Source organism: Pongo abelii, chromosome 12, assembly GCF_028885655.2.
Source record: "Pongo abelii isolate AG06213 chromosome 12, NHGRI_mPonAbe1-v2.0_pri, whole genome shotgun sequence".
Taxonomy (NCBI): Eukaryota; Metazoa; Chordata; class Mammalia; order Primates; family Hominidae; genus Pongo; species Pongo abelii.
The window spans coordinates 108,749,417-108,769,098 of NC_071997.2; the positions used below are offsets into that span (position 1 = coordinate 108,749,417).

The window sequence follows — 19,682 nt, forward strand, 5'->3', positions numbered from 1 at the left end:
GACCAGCCTGGGTAACATAGCGAGATCCCGTCTCTCTCTTTTTTTTTTTTTTTTGAGACAGAATATTCACTCTGTCGCCAGGATGGAGTGCAGCGGCACAATCTCGGCTCACTGCAACTTCCGCCTCCCAGGTTCAAGCGATTCTCTTGCCTCAGCCTCCCAAGTAGCTGGGATTACAGGCGTGAGACACCAGCGTCCGGCTAATTTTTAAATTTTTAGTAGAGACAGGGTTTCACCATGTTGGCCAGGCTGGTCTCGAACTCCCGACCTCAGGTTATCCGCCCGCCTCAGCCTTCCAAAGTGCTGGGATTACAGGCATGCCATCTTTATTTTTAAAAAAAGAAAAGAAAAGAAAAAGAAAAACATAAAAACTGATGTGAAGATATGATTCTCCTGAGTGGCACTGGAAGATAGGCATGGGGAGAAAAGCCTGGCAAACGGGTCCAGAATGAGCCCCAAGGGTGTTCTTCCTCCATTTCCTCATCCCCACTCTCCCGGATGCTTAGGTCCTAGATGAGGTTGTCTGCAACCCTGAAGGTGAACTGGCTGTGTTGTTAAAGAAAGATGATTGTCAACTGTACTGTGAAGGTCAGGACCTGGAATTCCTCATAGGTCTTAAGAAGCCTAAGGGACGCACTAAATCCATAGGCTGTGGCCAGAGCAGGCACGCTTAGGGTCGGTGTAGAACAGGGATTTGTAGCTGGGACAGGCCCATGCAGCGGCTTCAGTTGAATGCACAGTATTTTGTGTACAGATAAGAACATTTTCCTGAGAGATTTTATCAGATTTTAAAGAAGGTTAAAAAGCCGTGATGATCCTAGGGCTCCTGGACTCCTTAGACAAGAGAACCAACGAGAAGTGGGGAAAGAGCTCAAGTGCTTAAGGGAAGGAAAATGTGGCGGGCTTGCGGTCGGTGGTTTCACAGGGACTACAACTCCCAGCGATCCGTGCGGCAGAGCCAGAGCTTGTTGGCCAGTGGGACGAACCCTCTGCTAATATGCATATTAAAAAGCCAATAGACGGGGCCTTCTCGGAGCGTGCCTATCCTATCAGAGGACCACCCACCTATCAGAGGACCGATATCACCGCCCACCTATCAGAGGACTGAGGGCCGGTGCTTCCGGTGGCTGCCCAGAACTTCTTATCTGCGGCGGCGTGATGTTGGGCGGCCACCGAGAGACTGGTGTTTTTGTGAGGCAGTGAGACCTAAGGTATTTCATCTCCACTGCTGCCGGGCCTGGCGGGTGTGGGGAGGCTGTAGGGGGTCAGGAGGGAAGTGGACCGGCTCTTGGTGGGTAGGGGGCGGGAAGGAGGAGATTCAGGCGTGCAGAGAGGATGAGGAGAATGGGGCGGGCCGCGTGTGAGGGGTCGCGGGATGAGGATCGAGCTAGGGATGGGTGTAAACGAGGGATTATGACCGTAACTCGTGAATAACACTCCTGGGAATATGTCCCAAGGAAGTCATCCAAAGTCAGGAAATGCTTTAAGCCTTAAGACCTCGGTCCGAGCGTTATTTATAGCGGGTAGCGGGATAAAGTTGGGTACAGTTAGGAGCAGTTCAGTACCTTATGTCACTTCACTGAGTGTATGTGAAGTGGTCTCTAAAACTAATTTATAAAACTTTTAAATAACATAGGGAAATGCTGATATATAATGTTATATGAAAACCGGTCGGGCGCGGTGGCTCACGCCTGTAATCCCAGCACTTTGGGAGGCCGAGGCGGGCGGATCACAAGGTCAGGAGATCGAGACCATCCTGGCTAACACGGTGAAACTCCGTCTCTACTAAAAAATACAAAAAAATTAGCTGGGCGTCGTGGCGGGCGCCTGTAGTCCCAGCTACTCGGGAGGCTGAGGCAGGAGAATGGCGTGAGCCCGGGAGGCGGAGCTTGCAGTGAGCCGAGACGGCGCCACTGCACTCCAGCCTGGGCGACAGAGCGAGACTCTGCCTCAAAAAAAAAAAAAAAAAAAAACCGTGATACAAAGTTGCACAGTATGACTGAAAAAGTTTGACAGCCGAACTATGCATAGAAGAGTCTAGAAGGATGTAGTCGTAATTTTCTTTGGATGAATGTTTTTTCGTTAACTCTTCTTAATTTTTTTCTTGTGTATGATTTTTGTTTCCAAATAAGTGTAAAGAACTTGAAATCATTTTATAGTGGATATACAATAAACTTGGAAAACAAGTTGGGAGAGGGAGGTACTTTTGTTTAAACCTGCTGGAAATGCCAGTTCACCGGAATCCCTTGATTCTCGTCATGAGTTGTCTTTAAAGAAGATGAAAAACAGAATTAAATGGTTATATACTGAGCACCGGCTCTTAGTTTTCTGACCAGCTCTCCGGAGACCTGAACTAATACAGTGGTCTTTTCCCTCCTGAAACACCCAGGGTTCTTGATTTCATGTTCTCCAAAAAACTTATACTCTGGAGATTGTGAAACAATAGGTATACAGTTAGTTTCAGGCAAAATCAGTAGCGTTGGGGAATGCCTGAAGATCATTTAAACCTTGGTCCTCCTGGTCCTCTGATCTTTTACAGTGAGGTTCTCCACTGCCTTGACTTTAATTATTAACCCTGTGTCAGTGATTTCCAAATCCTTACCTCTGACTGCCTAAGGTACATTGGTACCATGCAGACATCTTACATGAAGCACATGTTAATTTCAATTTGTCACATACTACACACGTTCCTCCCCTACTGCTCCCGCCCCCACCTCCCCAACAGGGTCTCACTCTGTCACCCAGGCTGGAGTGCAGTGGTGTGATCATAGCTTACTGTCACCTTGAACTCCTGAGCTCAAATCCTCTCAGCCTCCATAGTAACTAGGAATGCAGGTGTGTGACGCTGCACCCAGCTAATTTTTATTTTTATTTTTATTATTTTTTTCTTTTCCTTTTTTATGGAACACTTCACAAATTTGCAAGTCATCCCTGTGCAGGGGCCATGCTACGCTCTGTATCATTTCAGTCTTAGTATATGTGCTGCCAAAGTGAGCACCCACCTCATTTTTTAAAATTTTTCTGTAGAATTGGGGTCTCCCTGTGCTGCCTAGGCTGGTCTTGAAATACTGGCATCAAGTGATCCTCCCACCTCAGCCTCCCAAAGTGCTGGGATTACAGGTGTTAGCCACTGTGCCTGCCCTTCCTTTCCTTTCTTCCTTCCCTCCCTCTCCCCCTTCCTTCCTTCCTTCCTCTCTCTCTCTCTCTTTTTTTTTTTTTTTTTTTGAGATGGTGTCTTGCTCTGTCACCCAGGCTGGAGTGCAGTGGCGCAAACTCGGCTCACTGCAACCTCTGCCAACCGGGTTCAAGCGATTCTCCTGCTGCAGCCTCCCAAGTAGCTGGAACTACAGGCACATGCCACCACGCCCAGCTAATATTGTATTTTTAGTAGAGACAGGGTTTCACCATGTTGGCCAGGCTGGTCTTGAACTCCTGACCTCAGGTGATCCACCTGCCTCAGCCTCCCAAAGTGCTGAGATTACAGGCATGAGGCACCACACCCAGCCTGCCCTGCCTTCCTTGCCTTTGAAACATGCTCTGGTTAATGGTTCAGCAGTTTCTCAAGCTAAAAATCTGGGTATTATCCTTAATTCTTTTTTCCTCCTCACTACTTATATCCTATGGATATCACTGTCTATTCCATCTGCCTTAGAAGCATCTCTTGAATATGGCCTTCTTTCTCTACTGAAATAGTTGCAAACTTGCTTCACTTTCACTTTGTGGCATTCAAATTACTTGTCAACTTTCTTCCTTCTCAGGTCCATTCTGCATATTGTTACTTGAATATATGCTGGTTCCCCCAAGATTCCAAATTCCTCAGCATGCCCTTTATGATCAGAGAATAAACTTAGAAAGATATATCAATATCTGATAATATAAGGTTTTAAATGCCTTGTTAAGATATTTTGAGACTTTTTTATATACTGTAGATGTGGGGATTCATCAAGGGTGTTTATGCAGAAGAGCAAAGTGATCACAGCTGTGCTTTTTTTTTTTTTTTTTTTAAAGAATTCTACCCAACACCACATAGTATGCAGGCTCATTTGGAAAGTAGAGACTGGTATCAAGGGGACCTCTCCTTGTTTTACCCTGATAAAAAGGGAGAAGTCAGAACCTGGGCTAACACAGGAGTAGAAAGGAATGGAGCAGATTTTTGTAATTATCACTGCGTTTTTGAGAAAAATGTGCCACATTTCTTCTTGTTACTGAAGATGACAATATTAAAATTCATTCTTCTAAAAACCTCAGTAAATTGGCCTGTGCAGTGGCTCACGCCTGTAATACTAGCACTTTGGGAGGCCAAGGCAGGAGGATCACTTGAGGTCAGGAGTTCAAGACCAGCCTGGCCAACATGATGAAACCCCGTCTCTACTAAAAATATAAAAATTAGCTGGGCATGGTGGTGGGCGCCTATCCCAGCTCCTTGGGAGGCTGAGGCACAAGAATCACTTGAACCCAGGAAGCAGAGGTTGCAGTGAGCCCAGATCATGCCACTGCACTCCACCCTGGGTGATGGAGCAAGACTCCGTGCCCCCACCCCCCCAAAAAAAAAACCTCAGTAAACTTACTCTCATGTTTGTTTTTCTCTTATTCCCAAATCCTTGTCTTGTGCTACCCTGGCCACACACACCCTCATTGACATTAGACAGAATTTGGTATCCTAAAATATATAAATCGACTTGAATGTAATTGGCCCATTAGGAATTTTCTCTGCCCATGAAAGTGCATCATGCATTATTTATCAATAAAATTCTTTTTAAAGTACATAAGTAGATATTAGGGGGAAAACATTTATTATCTTTCATAAGACCAGTGGGATAGAGATCACAGTTTTCTTCATTAGTAATGACGGGACTTTTTTCTCCATTTAGCAAGCCACTGCAGAACCACTTAATCTGACATCATATATAAAAGCATAATAGACCTTCTTTTTTTTTTTTTTTAAGTGAAAGATCCTAAGAGCAAGGACAAAGCTAGCAAAGAGGTATGCGAAATAATTTACAGATAAGCAAATCACCAGGTTGGTAGAGAATACATTTCATTGGATTTAGAGTCTGAAGACAACTTCTCAAGTTCTGCCTTTGACACTCAGTAAAACAAGGCTGAAAAATGTCATTTAGATTCAGTGACAGGGAAGCACTGGTGGCCTGGTGAGAGATGTTTTGGAGAAGAAATTGGAATTCATTTTAAGTATATTAAGACGAGAGTGAGTGGTGAAAAAAATGAGTACTGCCAGTTTACACAACTACTTGATAACTAATAAGGTTAAACATCACTTTATATATGTTCGTAGATTGTTGTGGGGTGTTTTGTTTTGTTTTGTTTTAAATAGAGACAGTATCTTGCTGTGTTGTCCAGGCTGGTCTCTGGTCTCGAACTCCAGGGCTCAAGTGATCCTTCTGCCTTGGCCTCCTAAATTGTTGGGATTACAGGCATGAGCCACTGTGCCTGGCCAATAGTCATTTTGTTTAGTTTTGTTTTTGAGACAGAGTCTCACTCTGTTGCCCAGGCTACAGTGCAGTGGTGCCATCTTGGCTTACTGTAACATCTGCCTCCCGGGTTCAAGCAATTCTCGTGTCTCAGCCTCCCAAGTAGCTGGGATTACAGGAGTGTGCCATCACTCCTGGCTGATTTTTTGTATTTTTAGTAAAGACAAGGTTTCACCATGTTGGCCAGGCTGATCTCGAAATCCTGACCTCAGGTGATCTACCCACCTTGGCCTCCCAAAATGCTGGGATTAAAGGCATGAGCCACCTGGCCCAGTAATTTTTTTTTTTTTTTTTGAGACGGAGTTTCACTCTTTTTGCCCAAGCTGGAGTGCAATGGCATGATCTCAGCTCACCACAACCTCTGCCTCCCGGGTTTAAGTGACTCTCCTGCCTCAGCCTCCTGAGTAGCTGGGATTACAAGCATGTGCCACCACGCCCAGCTAATTTTGTATTTTTAGTAGAGATGGGGTTTCTTCATGTTGGTCAGGCTGGTCTCGAACTCCTGATGTCAGGTGATCTGCCCGCCTCGGCCTCCCAAATGCTGGGATTACAGGCGTGAGCCGCCGCGCCCGGCTCTGGCCCAGTGATTGTTTTTTTTTTTTTTTTTGAGACAGAGTTTCACTCTTGTTGTCCAGGCTGGAGTGCCATGGCACGATCTCGGCTCACTGCAACCTCCACCTCCCGGGTTCAAGAGATTCTCCTGCCTCAGCCTCCTGCCTCCTGAGTAGCTGGGATTACAGGCATGCGCCACCACGCCCAGCTAATTTTTTTTTTTTTTTTTTTTTTTTTTGAGAAGGAGTATCGCTCTGTCACCCAGGCTGGAGTGCAGTGGTGTGATCTCTATTCACTGCAACCTCTGCCTCCTGGGTTCATGCCATTCTCCTGCCTCAGCCTTCCGAGTAGCTGGGACTACAGGCGCCCGCCACCATGCCTGGCTAATTTTTGTATTTTTAGTAGAGACGGGGTTTCACCTTGTTAGCCGGGATGGTCTCGATCTCCTGACCTCGTGATCCGCCCGCCTCGGCCTCCCAAAGTGCTGGGATTACAGGCGTGAGCTACCGCGCCCGGCCAATTTTCTGTATTTTTAGTAGAGATGGGGTGCCTCCATGTTGGTCAGGCTGGTCTTGATCTCCTGACCTCACGTGATCTGCCCTCCTCGGGCTCCCAAAGTGCTGGGATTACAGGGGTGAGCCGCCACACCCAGCCTTTATACTAAAATTAGCCTTTCTCAGTCTGTGTTTATTATTGCAACATTTTATTCTTATATCCATTATTAAATATTTATGTATCCACTGACAGGATTTCAAAATACAATTTTGCTGAGGCAGTTTTTCATTTTATGTTAAATAGTATTTTTTATGTTTATATTTCAAAGTGAGTATTCAGGTATTACAGCTTATCCAAATAATGGCCTTATTCTCTCTACTGACTACATGTATCTTTTTTTTTTTTTTTTTTTTTGAGACAGAGTTTCACTTTTGTTGTCCAGGCTGGAGTGCAATGGTGACATCTGAGCTCATTGCAACCTCTGCCGCCCCTCCCGGGTTCAAGCAATTGTCTGGCCTCAGCCTTCCGAGTAGCTGGGATTACAGGCACCTGCCACCGAGCCCGGCTAATTTTTGTATTTTGAGTAGAGATGGGGTTTCACCATGTTGGCCAGGCTGGTCTCGAACTCCTGGCCTCAGGTGATCTGCCTGCCTAGGCCTCCCAAAGTGCTGGGATTACAGGCATGAGCCACCATGCCTGTCCACCCCATTTTTTGTTTAAAAGAAAAGCCATAACATGTAAAATCCTATATACCTTTGTGTCTTTCTTTAACATTTTCAGAGGCTACACACCAAATTGTTAATGATGCTTTTAGCAAGGCTTTGAAATATTGGAAAGGAGGAGGAGCTAAGGGGCTGGCACAGAGTAGGAGGGAACAGTTTTTTTTTTTTTTGGAGATACAGTTTTGCTCCTGTCGCCCAGGCTGAAGTGCAGTGGTGCAATCTTGGCTCACTGTAACCTCTACCTCCCGGGTTCAAGTGATTCTCCTGCCTCAGCTTCCTGAGTAGCTGGGATTACAGGCATGTGCCACCACGCCCAGCTAATTTTTGTGTTATTATTAGAAACAGGGTTACACCATGGTGGCCAGGCTGGTCTCAAACTCCTGACCTCAGGTGATCCACCCGCCTCGGCCTCCCAAAGTGCTGGGATTACAGGCGTGAGCCACCATGCCCAGCCTAAGCATGTACTTGTTTTTTTTTTGTTTGTTTCTTTTTTGAGGTGGAGTTTCGCTGTCGCCCAGGCTGGAGTGCAATGGCACGATCTCAGCTCACTGCAGCCTCTGCCTCCCTGGTTCAAACGATTCTCCTGCCTCAGCCTTCTGAGTAGCTGAGTATAGGCATGCACCACCACACCTGGCTAATTTTGTATTTTTAGTAGAGATGGGGTTTCTGCATGTTGGTCATGCTGGGATGGAACTCCCGACCTCAGGTGATCCTCCCGTCTCGGCCTCCCAAAGTGCTGGGATTATAGGCGTGAGCCACCACGCCCAGCCCTAAGCATGTACTTCTTTAGTGATTCAAATGCCTGGGGGAAAAACATTCAGGGTGAAAAAATGAAGATAATACTTGCCTAACCTACTTTACATTATTGTAAAAGATTGTTGTAAGATAAAATGCAATAGGGAATGTGAAAATGTTCTGAAAATTATTAAGTGCTGTTGAATATGATGAAGTAGAAGCAGTGATTTTTGAGTGTCATTTCAATAGAGAGATAAAAGCCACTTTGGAAGAATTTGAAATAAGTGCTAATAAAGTCAGAGATGTGCATATCAGTTATTCATTGATTTGGCAGTAAAAGGATGAATAGAAATTAGATGATGGAGGAGACTTTTCTCAAATTTTTAATTGGAAAATTTTCTAATTTAAAAGTTGAAAGTACCATAAATACTAACATAGCCTTAATCTAGACTCAACAATTATTAACATTTTGCTACATTTGTTTTCTTTCTGTATGTCTATAGAAAATTTGGGTTTTTTTGGTCAAACCATTTGAAAGCACATTGTAGGCATCATGACATTTTACCCCAAGTGCTTCAACATGCATATTTAAATAATAAGGACCTTGTCCTGCATAACCACAATACCATGTTCATACTTAAGAAAATTAATAACTCTGGCCGGGCGCAGGGGCTTATGCCTATAATCCCAGCATTTTGGGAGGCTAAGGCGGGTGGCTCGCCTGAGGTCAGGAGTTTGAGACCAGCCTGGCCAACATAGTGAAACCCCATCTCTACCAAAAATTTAAAAAAATTAGCTGGGCGCGGTGGCGGGTGCCTGTAATCTCAGCTACTTTGGAGGCTGAGGCAGCAGAATCACTTGAATCCTGGAGGCGGAGGTTGCAGTGAGCTGAGATTGTGCCATTGCACTTCAGCCTGAGCAACAAGAGCGAGACTCCGTCTCAAAAAAAAAAAAAAGAAAAGAAAAGAAAATTATTAACTCTACAATATTTTCTGATATTCATTCCATACTCAGATTTCCCCAGTTCTAAAAATCTTCATTAGGTAGAAGATTTTATTTCTTCAAGATCCAAAGTATATACATTGCATTTGCCTGATAGCTCAGTAGTTTCTTAATTTACAATACTCCCCCTGTCCTTTTTTCTCTCCACATTATTAACCTGGGAAGGGGCTAAGCCAGTTGTGTTATAAAATGTCCTACATTCTAGATTTGTCTAGATATCTCGTGGTGTAACTTTCCTTCTCAATCATTTCAGGTAACCTTTATCAAAAGGATGGAGTTGGGAAAAGGAAGACTACTCAGGACTGGACTGAATGCGTTGCATCAAGCAGTGCATCCGATCCATGGCCTTGCCTGGACTGATGGGAATCAAGTTGTCCTAACTGATTTGCAGCTTCACAGTGGAGAGGTCAAGTTTGGGGACTCTAAAGTCATTGGACAATTTGAATGTGTCTGTGGGTTGTCCTGGGCCCCACCTGTTGCAGATGATATACCTGTTCTACTCGCTGTCCAGCATGAGAAGCATGTCACTGTGTGGCAGCTGTGTCCCAGCCCTACGGAGTCAAGCAAATGGCCGACGTCTCAGACTTGTGAGATTAGAGGATCACTACCTATCCTTCCCCAGGGCTGTGTGTGGCACCCAAAATGTGCTATTCTGACTGTGTTGACTGCTCAGGATGTCTCCATTTTCCCTAATGTTCACTCTGACAATTCCCAGGTAAAGGCGGATATCAACACCCAGGGCCGCATTCACTGTGCATGTTGGACCCAGGATGGCCTGAGGCTGGTGGTGGCAGTAGGCAGCACCCTGCATTCTTATATTTGGGACAGTGCTCAGAAGACTCTTCACAGGTGCTCCTCCTGCCTGGTGTTTGATGTGGACAGCCATGTCTGCTCCATCACAGCAACTGTGGACTCACAGGTTGCTATAGCTACTGAGCTTCCATTGGATAAGATCTGTGGCTTAAATGCATCCGAAACCTTTAATATCCCACCTAACAGTAAAGACATGACTCCGTATGCTTTACCAGTTATTGGTGAAGTACCCTCTATGGATAAAGAGGCAACTGATTCTGAAACAAATTCTGAAGTATCAGTTTCTTCTTCCTATTTAGAACCTCTGGATCTAACTCACATACATTTCAATCAACATAAGTCTGAGGGTAATTCTCTTATTTGTCTAAGAAAAAAGGACTACTTGACAGGAACTGGCCAAGATTCTTCACATTTGGTCCTTGTGACCTTTAAGAAGGCAGTCACCATGACAAGAAAAGTCACTATTCCAGGCATTCTGGTTCCTGATCTGATAGCATTTAATCTTAAAGCACACGTAGTGGCAGTGGCTTCCAACACTTGTAATATAATTTTGATCTACTCTGTCATTCCATCTTCATTCCCAAACATCCAGCAAATTCGATTAGAGAACACTGAAAGACCAAAAGGGATATGTTTCTTGACAGACCAACTATTACTAATTTTGGTAGGAAAACAAAAACTCACTGATACAACATTTCTTCCTTCTTCAAAGTCTGATCAGTATGCCATTAGCTTGATTGTTAGAGAAATAATGTTGGAAGAAGAACCTTCAATAACATCAAGTGAAAGCCAGACTACCTACTCTACTTTCAGTGCTCCGTTAAATAAAGCAAATAGAAAAAAGTTAATTGAAAGTCTTTCCCCAGATTTTTGTCACCAAAACAAAGGGCTATTGCTGACAGTTAATACCAGTAGTCAGAATGGAAGGCCTAGAAGAACACTTATTAAAGAAATCCAGAGTCCTCTGTCTAGTATCTGTGATGGCTCCATAGCCCTAGATGCTGAGCCTGTTACCCAGCCAGCATCGCTGCCCAGACACAGCAGCACACCAGACCACACCAGCACACTGGAGCCTCCTCGTTTGCCTCAAAGAAAGAACTTACAGAGTGAAAAGGAGACTTATCAGCTGTCTAAGGAAGTGGAAATTTTATCTAGGAACCTGGTTGAAATGCAACGGTGTCTTTCTGAACTTACAAACCGTCTGCATAATGGGAAGAAATCCTCTTCAGTGTATCCACTCTCTGAAGATCTTCCTTATGTTCACATCATTTACCAGGTAAATTCTCCTTTGAGGAACTACCACTATACATAAAAGCTCCTGCAGCCGGTGAGTACTGTAAGAAACGTATTGATGAGGAAGATGGTGCTCTAACTGAACTTCACTAAGCTGGGCATGTTATGTTACAGGCAAGTTGGTACACCTTTGCAGGTTGGTTGGTTTTTAGCCTGCCAACCAGATAGGCGCACATATCAGTCTGCATCATGATTTTATCAGGTGCATGGCGTGGAAAAATAAATGTCTGCACTAATTCGGGCAATTCATATTTAGAAAAAAAATTAATCATGTTATTTCATTGTGACAACCTTTTCCTTATATAATAGAGATACTCCTCCAGTTATAAAAAAGGTTATGTTGCCGGGCTCCATGGCTCACGCCTGTAATCCTAGCACTTTGGGAGGCTGAGGCAAGTGGATCACCTGAGGTCAGGAGTTCGAGACCAGCCTGGCCAATGTGGTGAAACCCTGTCTCTAATAAAAATATAAAAATTAGCTGGGCATGTTGATGGGCGCCTGTAATCCCAGCTACTTGGGAAGGCGGGAGAATCACTTGAGCCCGGGAGGCAGAGGTTTCAGTGAGCCGAGACTGTGCCACTGAACTCCAGCCTGGGCAACAGGGCGAGACTCCATCTCAAAAAAAAAAGGAAAAGGTTATGTTCATTTAAAATGTTTTGATGCATTTCTTTATGCATGCATGTCCAAACACTATATAAATGGGATCATATTATACACGTTTTTATCATGGACACTTTCCTTCTATATAAAATATGGCCTTGCCCCATCTTCCCCTTAATCCGCTGTAACCAGCAGCTTCACATGGATCCTTTTGTGACTTGCTCCATGCTCACATGGTCTAACACAGGTCTTTGTGTACACAGATGTATAGGTATGTGGGAGTGGTTTGTCATTGTTTTTACAAAAATGGGGTGATATGGTGCACTCTTTACTTCATACTGAGAGTATGCTCTTTATTTAGCCATTCCCTTGTTGATTGACATTCACTTTGTTTTTAGTTTTTAGCTACTCCAAATGATGCTGCAGTAGTACTCTTATATGTATCCGTTCATATTAGTACCTTTATTTCTGTTGGATTGGTTCCCAGAAGTAGAAATGCAAATTTGAAGAGTATATGTGTTTCTACTTTTAATTGAGTTACCAGATTGCCTCTCAAAGATTTTTACTTAACAGTGCATTATCACACGCCCACCAGCTATGTATAAGGCTATCCTTTTCCTCATATGTCACCAATCTGATCAGTGATCCTCCTGCTTCAGCCTCCTGAGCAGCTGACACTACAAGCACATGCCACCACACTTGGCTAATTTTTTTTTTTTTTTTTTTTTAGCGGAGACAGGATCTTGCTATGTTGCCTAAGCTGATCATGACCTCCTGGGCTCAAGTGATGGTCTTGCCTCAGCTTCCCAAAGTGCTGGGATTACAGGTGTGTGCCACTGCATGTGGCCCAACCCTACATTTTTTTTAAGAGGATTTTTGCCACATTAACTACATGGAGTTTTCAGTAATAGAGTTTTAATTTTTTTTTTTTTTAAGTCACAGCTTTGCTGTGAGGAGCATTTTATTTTATTTATTTATTTATTTATTTTTGAGACGGAGTCTCCCTCTGTCACCAGGCTGGAGTGCAGTGGCGTGATCTCAGCTCACTGCAACCTCCAACTCCTGGGTTCTAGCAGTTCTCCTGCCTCAGCCTCCCAAGTAGCTGGGATTACAGGCACGTGCCACCACACCTGGCTAATTTTTGTATTTTTAGTAGAGGCGGGTTTTCACCATGTTGGCCAGGATGAGCTCAATCTCCTGACCTCGTGATCTGCCCGCCTTGGCCTCCCAAAGTGCTGAGATTACAGGTGTGAGCCACTGCGCCCGGCCTAATTTTTTTTTAATTAAAAAAATTTTTTTTTACTTTTGTTTTTTAACTGTAGAGACAAGGTCTTACTGTGTTGCCCAGGCTTGTTTGGAAGTCTTGGGCTCAAGCAGTCCTCCTGCTTCAGCCTCCCAAAGTGCTGGGATTACAGGCGTGAGCCACTGCACCCAGCCATAGTTTTGATTTTTTAAAATTATTTTATTTATAAATGTGATAACTGGTTTGGATTTCTTTCCTACTATGACTTTTTAAAGAGTTTGTTTTCTTTTTCTTCTGTCTTTTTTTAATAGGTAATTCATTTATTTGGTTTAAAAAGCAAAACTGTATTTTAATAAAATCTGTATACCAAGAACTCTTACTCCTACCCCATGTTTCTTCAGCCTGTTCTCCTTTCCTCCTTTAGGTAACCATTTTTATTTTTATTTCTTTATGCAGATACTAGCAGACTTTAGTTATGTATTTTTATTTCCCCTTTTGTTACACAAAAGGGAAGGTGATATATACACCTTTTCATTTTCCATTTAATAGTATGTCTTAGAGAGCTCTTTATATCAGCACACAGAGCTCTTTTTTCATCTTTTTTCCACAGCTGCATAATATTTTTTTTTCCTAATTACAAAAGTAATATATACTTGTTGAGGAAATAATTTTACCATTACAGAAAGTAAAAATTTTCCATAATCCAACCTTTAGAGAAAATCACAGATAGAGCTAAATATTTTATTAGATGTTAGATGTAAATATTTCCATATTTTTTCTGTACATTTATCTGATCCAAAAAAATCTAATTGCTTATTTTAAAAATATATTATTTTTAAAATTTTCTTTAAATAGGCTATTTTACTTGCAAACAATAATATATCTTTCTGTTTTTAAAACACTTATAAATGTAAAATTTTATATTTTTAAAAGCTAAGGTTAAAACAACCATGTTTGGCCAGGCACGGTGGCTTAAACCTGTAACCCCAGAACTTTGGGAGGCCAAGATGGGTAGATCGCTTGAGTCCAGGAGTTCGAGACCAGCCTGGGCAGCATGGCAAAACCCTGTCTCTACCGAAAAATACAAAAATTAGCCAGCCGTGATGGCATCCACCTGTATTCCCAGCTACTTGGGAGGCTGAGGTGTGAGGATCACCTAAGCTGAGGAGGTTGAGACTGCAGTGAGCTGTGATCATGCCACTGCACTCCAGCCTGGGAAACAGAGCAAGACTCTGTCTCAAAAAAAAAAAAAAAAAAAAAGTTTTGTTGCCATTTCAATTCCTCAGTTTTTTAGTTTATAATTATGTCATCCAACCAAGCTGTTGTCAGTAGCTATCTCTGGAGGATAGAATTTTGGGGACTTTACTGTCTGCATTATATATTTCTGTTATAATTTTATTTTATTTTATTTATTTGTTTTTAGATAGAGCCTTGCTTTGTCACCCAGGCTGGGGTGCAGTGGCACGATCTTGGCTCACTGCAACCTCCGCCTCCTGGGTTCAAGCGATTCTCGTGCCTCAGCTACCCAGGTAGTTGGGATTACAGGTGGGCACCACCACACCCAGCTAATTTTTGTATTTATAGTAGAGACGGGGTTTCACCATGTTGGCCAGGCTGGTCTCGAACTCCTGACCTCAAGTGATCCACCCGCCTTGGCCTCCCAAAGTTCTGGGATTACAGGCGTGAGCCACCACACCCGGCCCTATTACACTTTTAAAAAATTGATCATGTATTCCTTTTGTAATGAGAAAAGTAAAAGTTACAAAATAATCAAAAGCAAGAAATAGTTTCCCCTGTAATTTCAGAAGTTACATTTCATAAGACGTGAAATAAATGATTAGTTGGTTTTGACTTTTACAGTTTATTCCTGTGACTTCATTTAAAAATATTAGTGGACATATTCTTTGAGTGGTTCATCCTACCACAATGATGTATAGTTTTATTTTCTTTTTATGAGATGGAGTCTTGCCATGTTGCCCAGGCTGCTCTCCAACACCTGGGCTCAAGCAATCCATGCACTTTGGCCTCCCAAAGTGCTTAACAACAAAATAAGTTAGACACATAACTTATACAACTGTCCTTTATTTATGTATGTATTTATTTAGAGATGGAGTCTGTCTCTGTCACTCAGCCTGGAGTACAGTGGCGCCTTCTCAGCTCACTACAACCTTTGCCTCCTGGGTTCAAGTGATTCTCCTACCTCAGCCTCCCGAGTAGCTGGGACTACAAGTGTGCACCACCATGCCTGGCTAACTTTTTTATTTTTTGTAAAGACAGCGTTTTGCCATGTTGCCCAGGCTGGTCTTGAACTCCTGGGCTCAAGTGATCTGTCCATCTTAGCCTCCCAAACTTTTGGTACTAAGGGGTGAGCCACTGTGCCCAGCCAATTTTTAACAACTTTAAAATTTACAAATCATTTATTTTTATTTGTGCTTTTTCTAAGCTATGTGAATTTTGACCACAGTTTGTTTATTTTATGCAAATTCTCTGCTACTCTACCACTTAGGACACTCTATCAGCATTTTTTTTCCTAATAAACCATGAGGTGTCTTAGCTATTTCTGAAACAGCCAAGCAGGTGTTCTTACCGTCAGATTGTGTCTCTCAGGCTGCTGTCCATCATCCTTTTAGTGTTATTAGTTGTATTCTAGGAGAGCCAGTTCCTAGTGATGAACAACCCTGAGGAAAGAGTAGAACAAAAGGAAAAATAAGGCTGTTTTGTTTGGATTTTTTAGCTGTGTTAAATAATGCAGCAAAGAGCTCCTTAAAACTGAAGTCCAGTTGATTAGTGGTAATAGATAAGAATTTTTTTAAAAACTATTTACACATTCCTTTCTTAAGAAATGTTAACTCCATTACTTCTGCAATCAGTTTAACAACTTTTATTTTTTATTTGCAGAAACCTTATTATCTAGCTCCTGTTGTTGAAAAAAGAGCGGTGCTTCTCTGTGATGGTAAACTAAGGCTCAGTACGATTCAGCAGACTTTTGGCCTTTCTCTCATTGAAATGCTACATGGTAGGTCGTGCTCAGAAATTGACCCTACCTAACATCCTTGCCTCCCCCACCATCTGTTTTAACTACGCTGGTAATGAAAATGAGGGATACCAACCATTCAGTAATTCACTGGATAGTTAACAAGTAATTTATTATTATTATTATTATTGAGACAGGGTCTTGCTCTGTTGCCCAGGCCAGAGTGCCGTGGTGTGATCATAGCTCACTGCAGCCTCGAACTCCTGAGCTCAAGCAATCCTCCCATCTCAGACTCCCAACTAGTGAGAACTATAGGTGTTCACTACCATGCCTGGCCAAGTTTTGTTTGTTTGTTTGTTTGTTTTTTGGAGATGGAGTCTTGCTCTGCCACCCAGTCCTGGAGTACAGTGGTGCAGTCTCAGCTCACTGCAACCTCTACCTCCCGGGTTCAAACAATTCTCCTGTCTCAGCCTCCCGAGTAGCTGGGACTACAGGCGCATGCTGCCATGCCTGGCTAATTTTTTGTATTTTTGTAGAGACAGGGTTTCACTGTGTTGCCCAGGCTGGTCTCAAACTCCTGAGCTCAGGCAATCCACCTGCCTTGGCCTCCCAAAGTGCTGGGATTACAGGTGTGAGCCACTGCACCCAGCCTCAGCCAAGTTTAAAAAAAAAATGTTTGTAGATAACGGGGGGGGTCTCACTCTGTTGCCCAGGCTGGTCTTGAACTCCTGACCTCAAGTGATCCTCCCACCTTGGCCTCCCAAAGTGCTATGATTACTGGCATAAGCCACCACACCCAGCCTTAACAAATGTTATTAATTGCTTACAATATACCCAGGCCTAGTATAGGTGCCAAAACATATGGAAAATATGCACCCTGCCCATAGGGAACTTACAGCCTAGCTTGAAAAGTTAAATGTACGTATGAAAAAATTAGAAAAGACTTACAAAGCAGTGTATAACAACTGCAAGGAAGTAACAGAAAGCCTCATTTATTTCTGTTGCACTAAAATGTAAAGATCATAGCAGCATTGCAGAATGTTTCTTTCTTTTTTTTTTTTTTTTTGAGAACGAGTCTCGCTCTGTCACCCAGGCTGGAATGCAGTGGCACGATCTTGGCTCACTGTGACCTTCGCCTCCTGGGTTCAAGCGATTCTCCTGCCTCAGCCTCCCAAGTAGCTGGAACTACAGGCACATGCCACCACGCCTGGCTAATATTTTGTATTTTTAGTAGAAATGGGGTTTCACCATGTTAGCCAGGATGGTCTCGATCTCCTGACCTCGAGGTCTGCCCGCCTCGGCCTCCCAAAGTGGTGGGATTATAGGCGTGAGCCACTGCCCCCGGCCTACAGAATATGTCTTTGAGGAGTTGCCATTCTAATATGGAGTAAACATGGATGTTCAAAGGATATTCCTAAGTGGCAAGGGACTGAGTCATTCATGCCAGATTCATCAGATGTGGAGCATGGTTGTTTTCTTATGCCTCATTCTTGTAACAGCAGCCACCAACATTGAACATCAAATATCATTTCATTTTTTCCCCTTTTTCTCCTACCTGACCCTAAGTAATACCCCATTCTCTGTAAAATCTTATAAGGATTGAGTTGAATATTATCAACTACTATATTCCTTCACTCAGAAAAAAAAAATCTGTAGTCATATGTTTCATCATAAGAATAATATATACTAAATTGCCTATGTATTTATTTTTATTTGCAGATTCCCACTGGATTCTTCTCTCTGCTGACAGTGAGGGCTTTATCCCGTTAACCTTCACAGCCACACAGGAAATAATCATAAGAGATGGCAGCCTGTCCAGGTCAGATGTCTTCAGAGACTCTTTTTCTCACAGTCCAGGTTCTGTTTCTTCTCTTAAAGTCTTTACAGGCCTTGCTGCCCCCAGTTTAGATACCACTGGCTGTTGTAACCATGTAGATGGCATGGCCTGATATCTGCAGTGTCCTTGCTGTGTAGCTCTTCAGATGAGACCATTACAAACAAGGCCTGCTTGACACTGTGGACACTCACCAATGAGACTTGCACTGCACTCAGGCGAAGCACTTGCCATGGTCGGCTCTCCTGATTTCCCAGCGTTTCCCCTGAGCTAAGGCTCGCTGCTGTGTAGCAGAGCTCAGTCTTTATTAGATGGCTCCGAAAGTGGTGTTTATGTATTCATGACTGTGTGGTTTTGACTAAGGGCAGAATTCCCAGAACAAAACAATATTATGGTGCCATATGGATTGTGTTTTATGGTTTCTCTGAGGCTTTGTGTCCCTTGTCCAAGCTGCATTGAAGCTGTCTTAGGAGCACTTAAAAGATACCTTGGCATTGTTATAGGTCTTTTTATTGGCTTCAAGAGGAGGTTGAGGAGTCTGCTGGGGGGCATGTGCTCTAGCATATTAACCTCAAACCAGCAAGAATTAGCAGAGCTCCAAGGAGGACCAGAGATCCACTGGCTTCTGCTCTCAGGAACAGGAAGTGGCTCTGATGTTGCCTGGACCTCCCAGAATTTAAACCTAACGCTCTTGCTTCCTTAACAAATTCTGGCTGACAAAGGTCCAGGTACTCTTTAAAAACTGGCCCTGGGAAAATTTTGAATGAAATTTCAAGGGAATTTGTCCCCTCTGGGCTCCACTTGAGGTTGTGCGGATGCTGCTACCACAGTGTCGAGCCCAGGTAAGTCCTACTGCAGGATTTTGTGCTGTGGCCACTCATGAGTGTCCCTGAAATAACTTTTTTTTTTTTAAATCCAGTTTTGAGATCATACAACTTTCCTATTTTTCTCCCAGTAGTCAGCTCGCTTAGTTAACTTGTCACTTTAATTTGATATTTTTATTTTCTCTCCTTTCAAGTCTTAGAGACCAGCAGAGAATCTGTGAGAGAAAGTATTTCAGGAAGTTAGAAATTTAACCGAATCCGAGGTAGTTCTAAAAAGTGCCATTTTGTTTCACTTATGGGCTAAAGTACCAGCTTAGTCAGGTAAGAGCCCTGACCCCCTTCAGATGGTAACACCACTTCTCACTGCCTTCAGATGGAATCACAGATTTCAGTCACGGCAGCATAACAAATTGATCAGTGAGTGGCTAGGCATCTGCAGATAAATTGTTTCAGGCATAGAACCTCCATTAGCACATATGCTTCCTTTTCCCCCCTTCCTTTAAAATCATCTGGAAAGAAACTATTTTGTGCCCTTGGGGACTCCTGTCTGTTACAGTTTACCAAGATGGAGCTGGGTTAGGAAAGAAGTGAGGGCCCATTTTGTGGTTCAAGTGCACTAGACAGCTGCTGGGGTAGGAAGCAGAGGCAATGTCTGTAATCAGCTGTGGGAGAGCGGTGACTGAGAACAGTCTGAGGCCTGGCTCCACTTGGAAGTATCTGGGGAAGGATGAAATCACAATTATCTTGAAGCCTAAAGAGGGAACTACAGGACTGTTAACTAAGATCAATGTGGGCGCCTAAAAGAGTATGTTACAATCACCATTTCTCAGGTCAAAATACTGTGAATAAGTCTTCAATAAAATCACTAATGGTTATTGTGGCTGTTTTGGATGTTTTGGTAGTATTTTCTTTGCGATTATTGCTGCTATAGAGGAACCGGCAATAATCTTGCAGTTATATATGCATATGTTGTCTGTATTCCTTCTTCTGGTGGACAGTCCAGAATATAAATGGTTCTTTACAACAAATCTGATTCCATGACAACTCTCATACAAGAGATGTTTCCTTGACCTCTGCTATTATTACAGTCACTGGAACAATAGAAA

The 19,682-nt window shown here is 43.2% G+C and overlaps 1 protein-coding gene and 1 non-coding gene across 2 annotated transcripts; one reads left to right on the forward strand and one right to left on the reverse strand.

The window, feature by feature from the left end:
• The first annotated feature begins 1,086 nt into the window (after nucleotides 1-1,086).
• Nucleotides 1,087-19,451, forward strand: WDCP (WD repeat and coiled coil containing). The gene is made up of 4 exons (XM_009237497.4): nucleotides 1,087-1,211; nucleotides 9,249-11,084; nucleotides 15,843-15,960; nucleotides 17,638-19,451. Exons 2-4 carry the CDS (start codon nucleotides 9,267-9,269, stop codon nucleotides 17,865-17,867), a joined length of 2,166 nt encoding a protein of 721 aa, XP_009235772.2. The 5' UTR covers nucleotides 1,087-1,211; nucleotides 9,249-9,266; the 3' UTR covers nucleotides 17,868-19,451.
• Nucleotides 2,895-2,998, reverse strand: LOC112132146 (U6 spliceosomal RNA). The gene has a single exon (XR_002913957.1). It is a non-coding gene; the product is annotated as a U6 spliceosomal RNA (small nuclear RNA).
• Nucleotides 19,452-19,682: the final 231 nt, after the last annotated feature.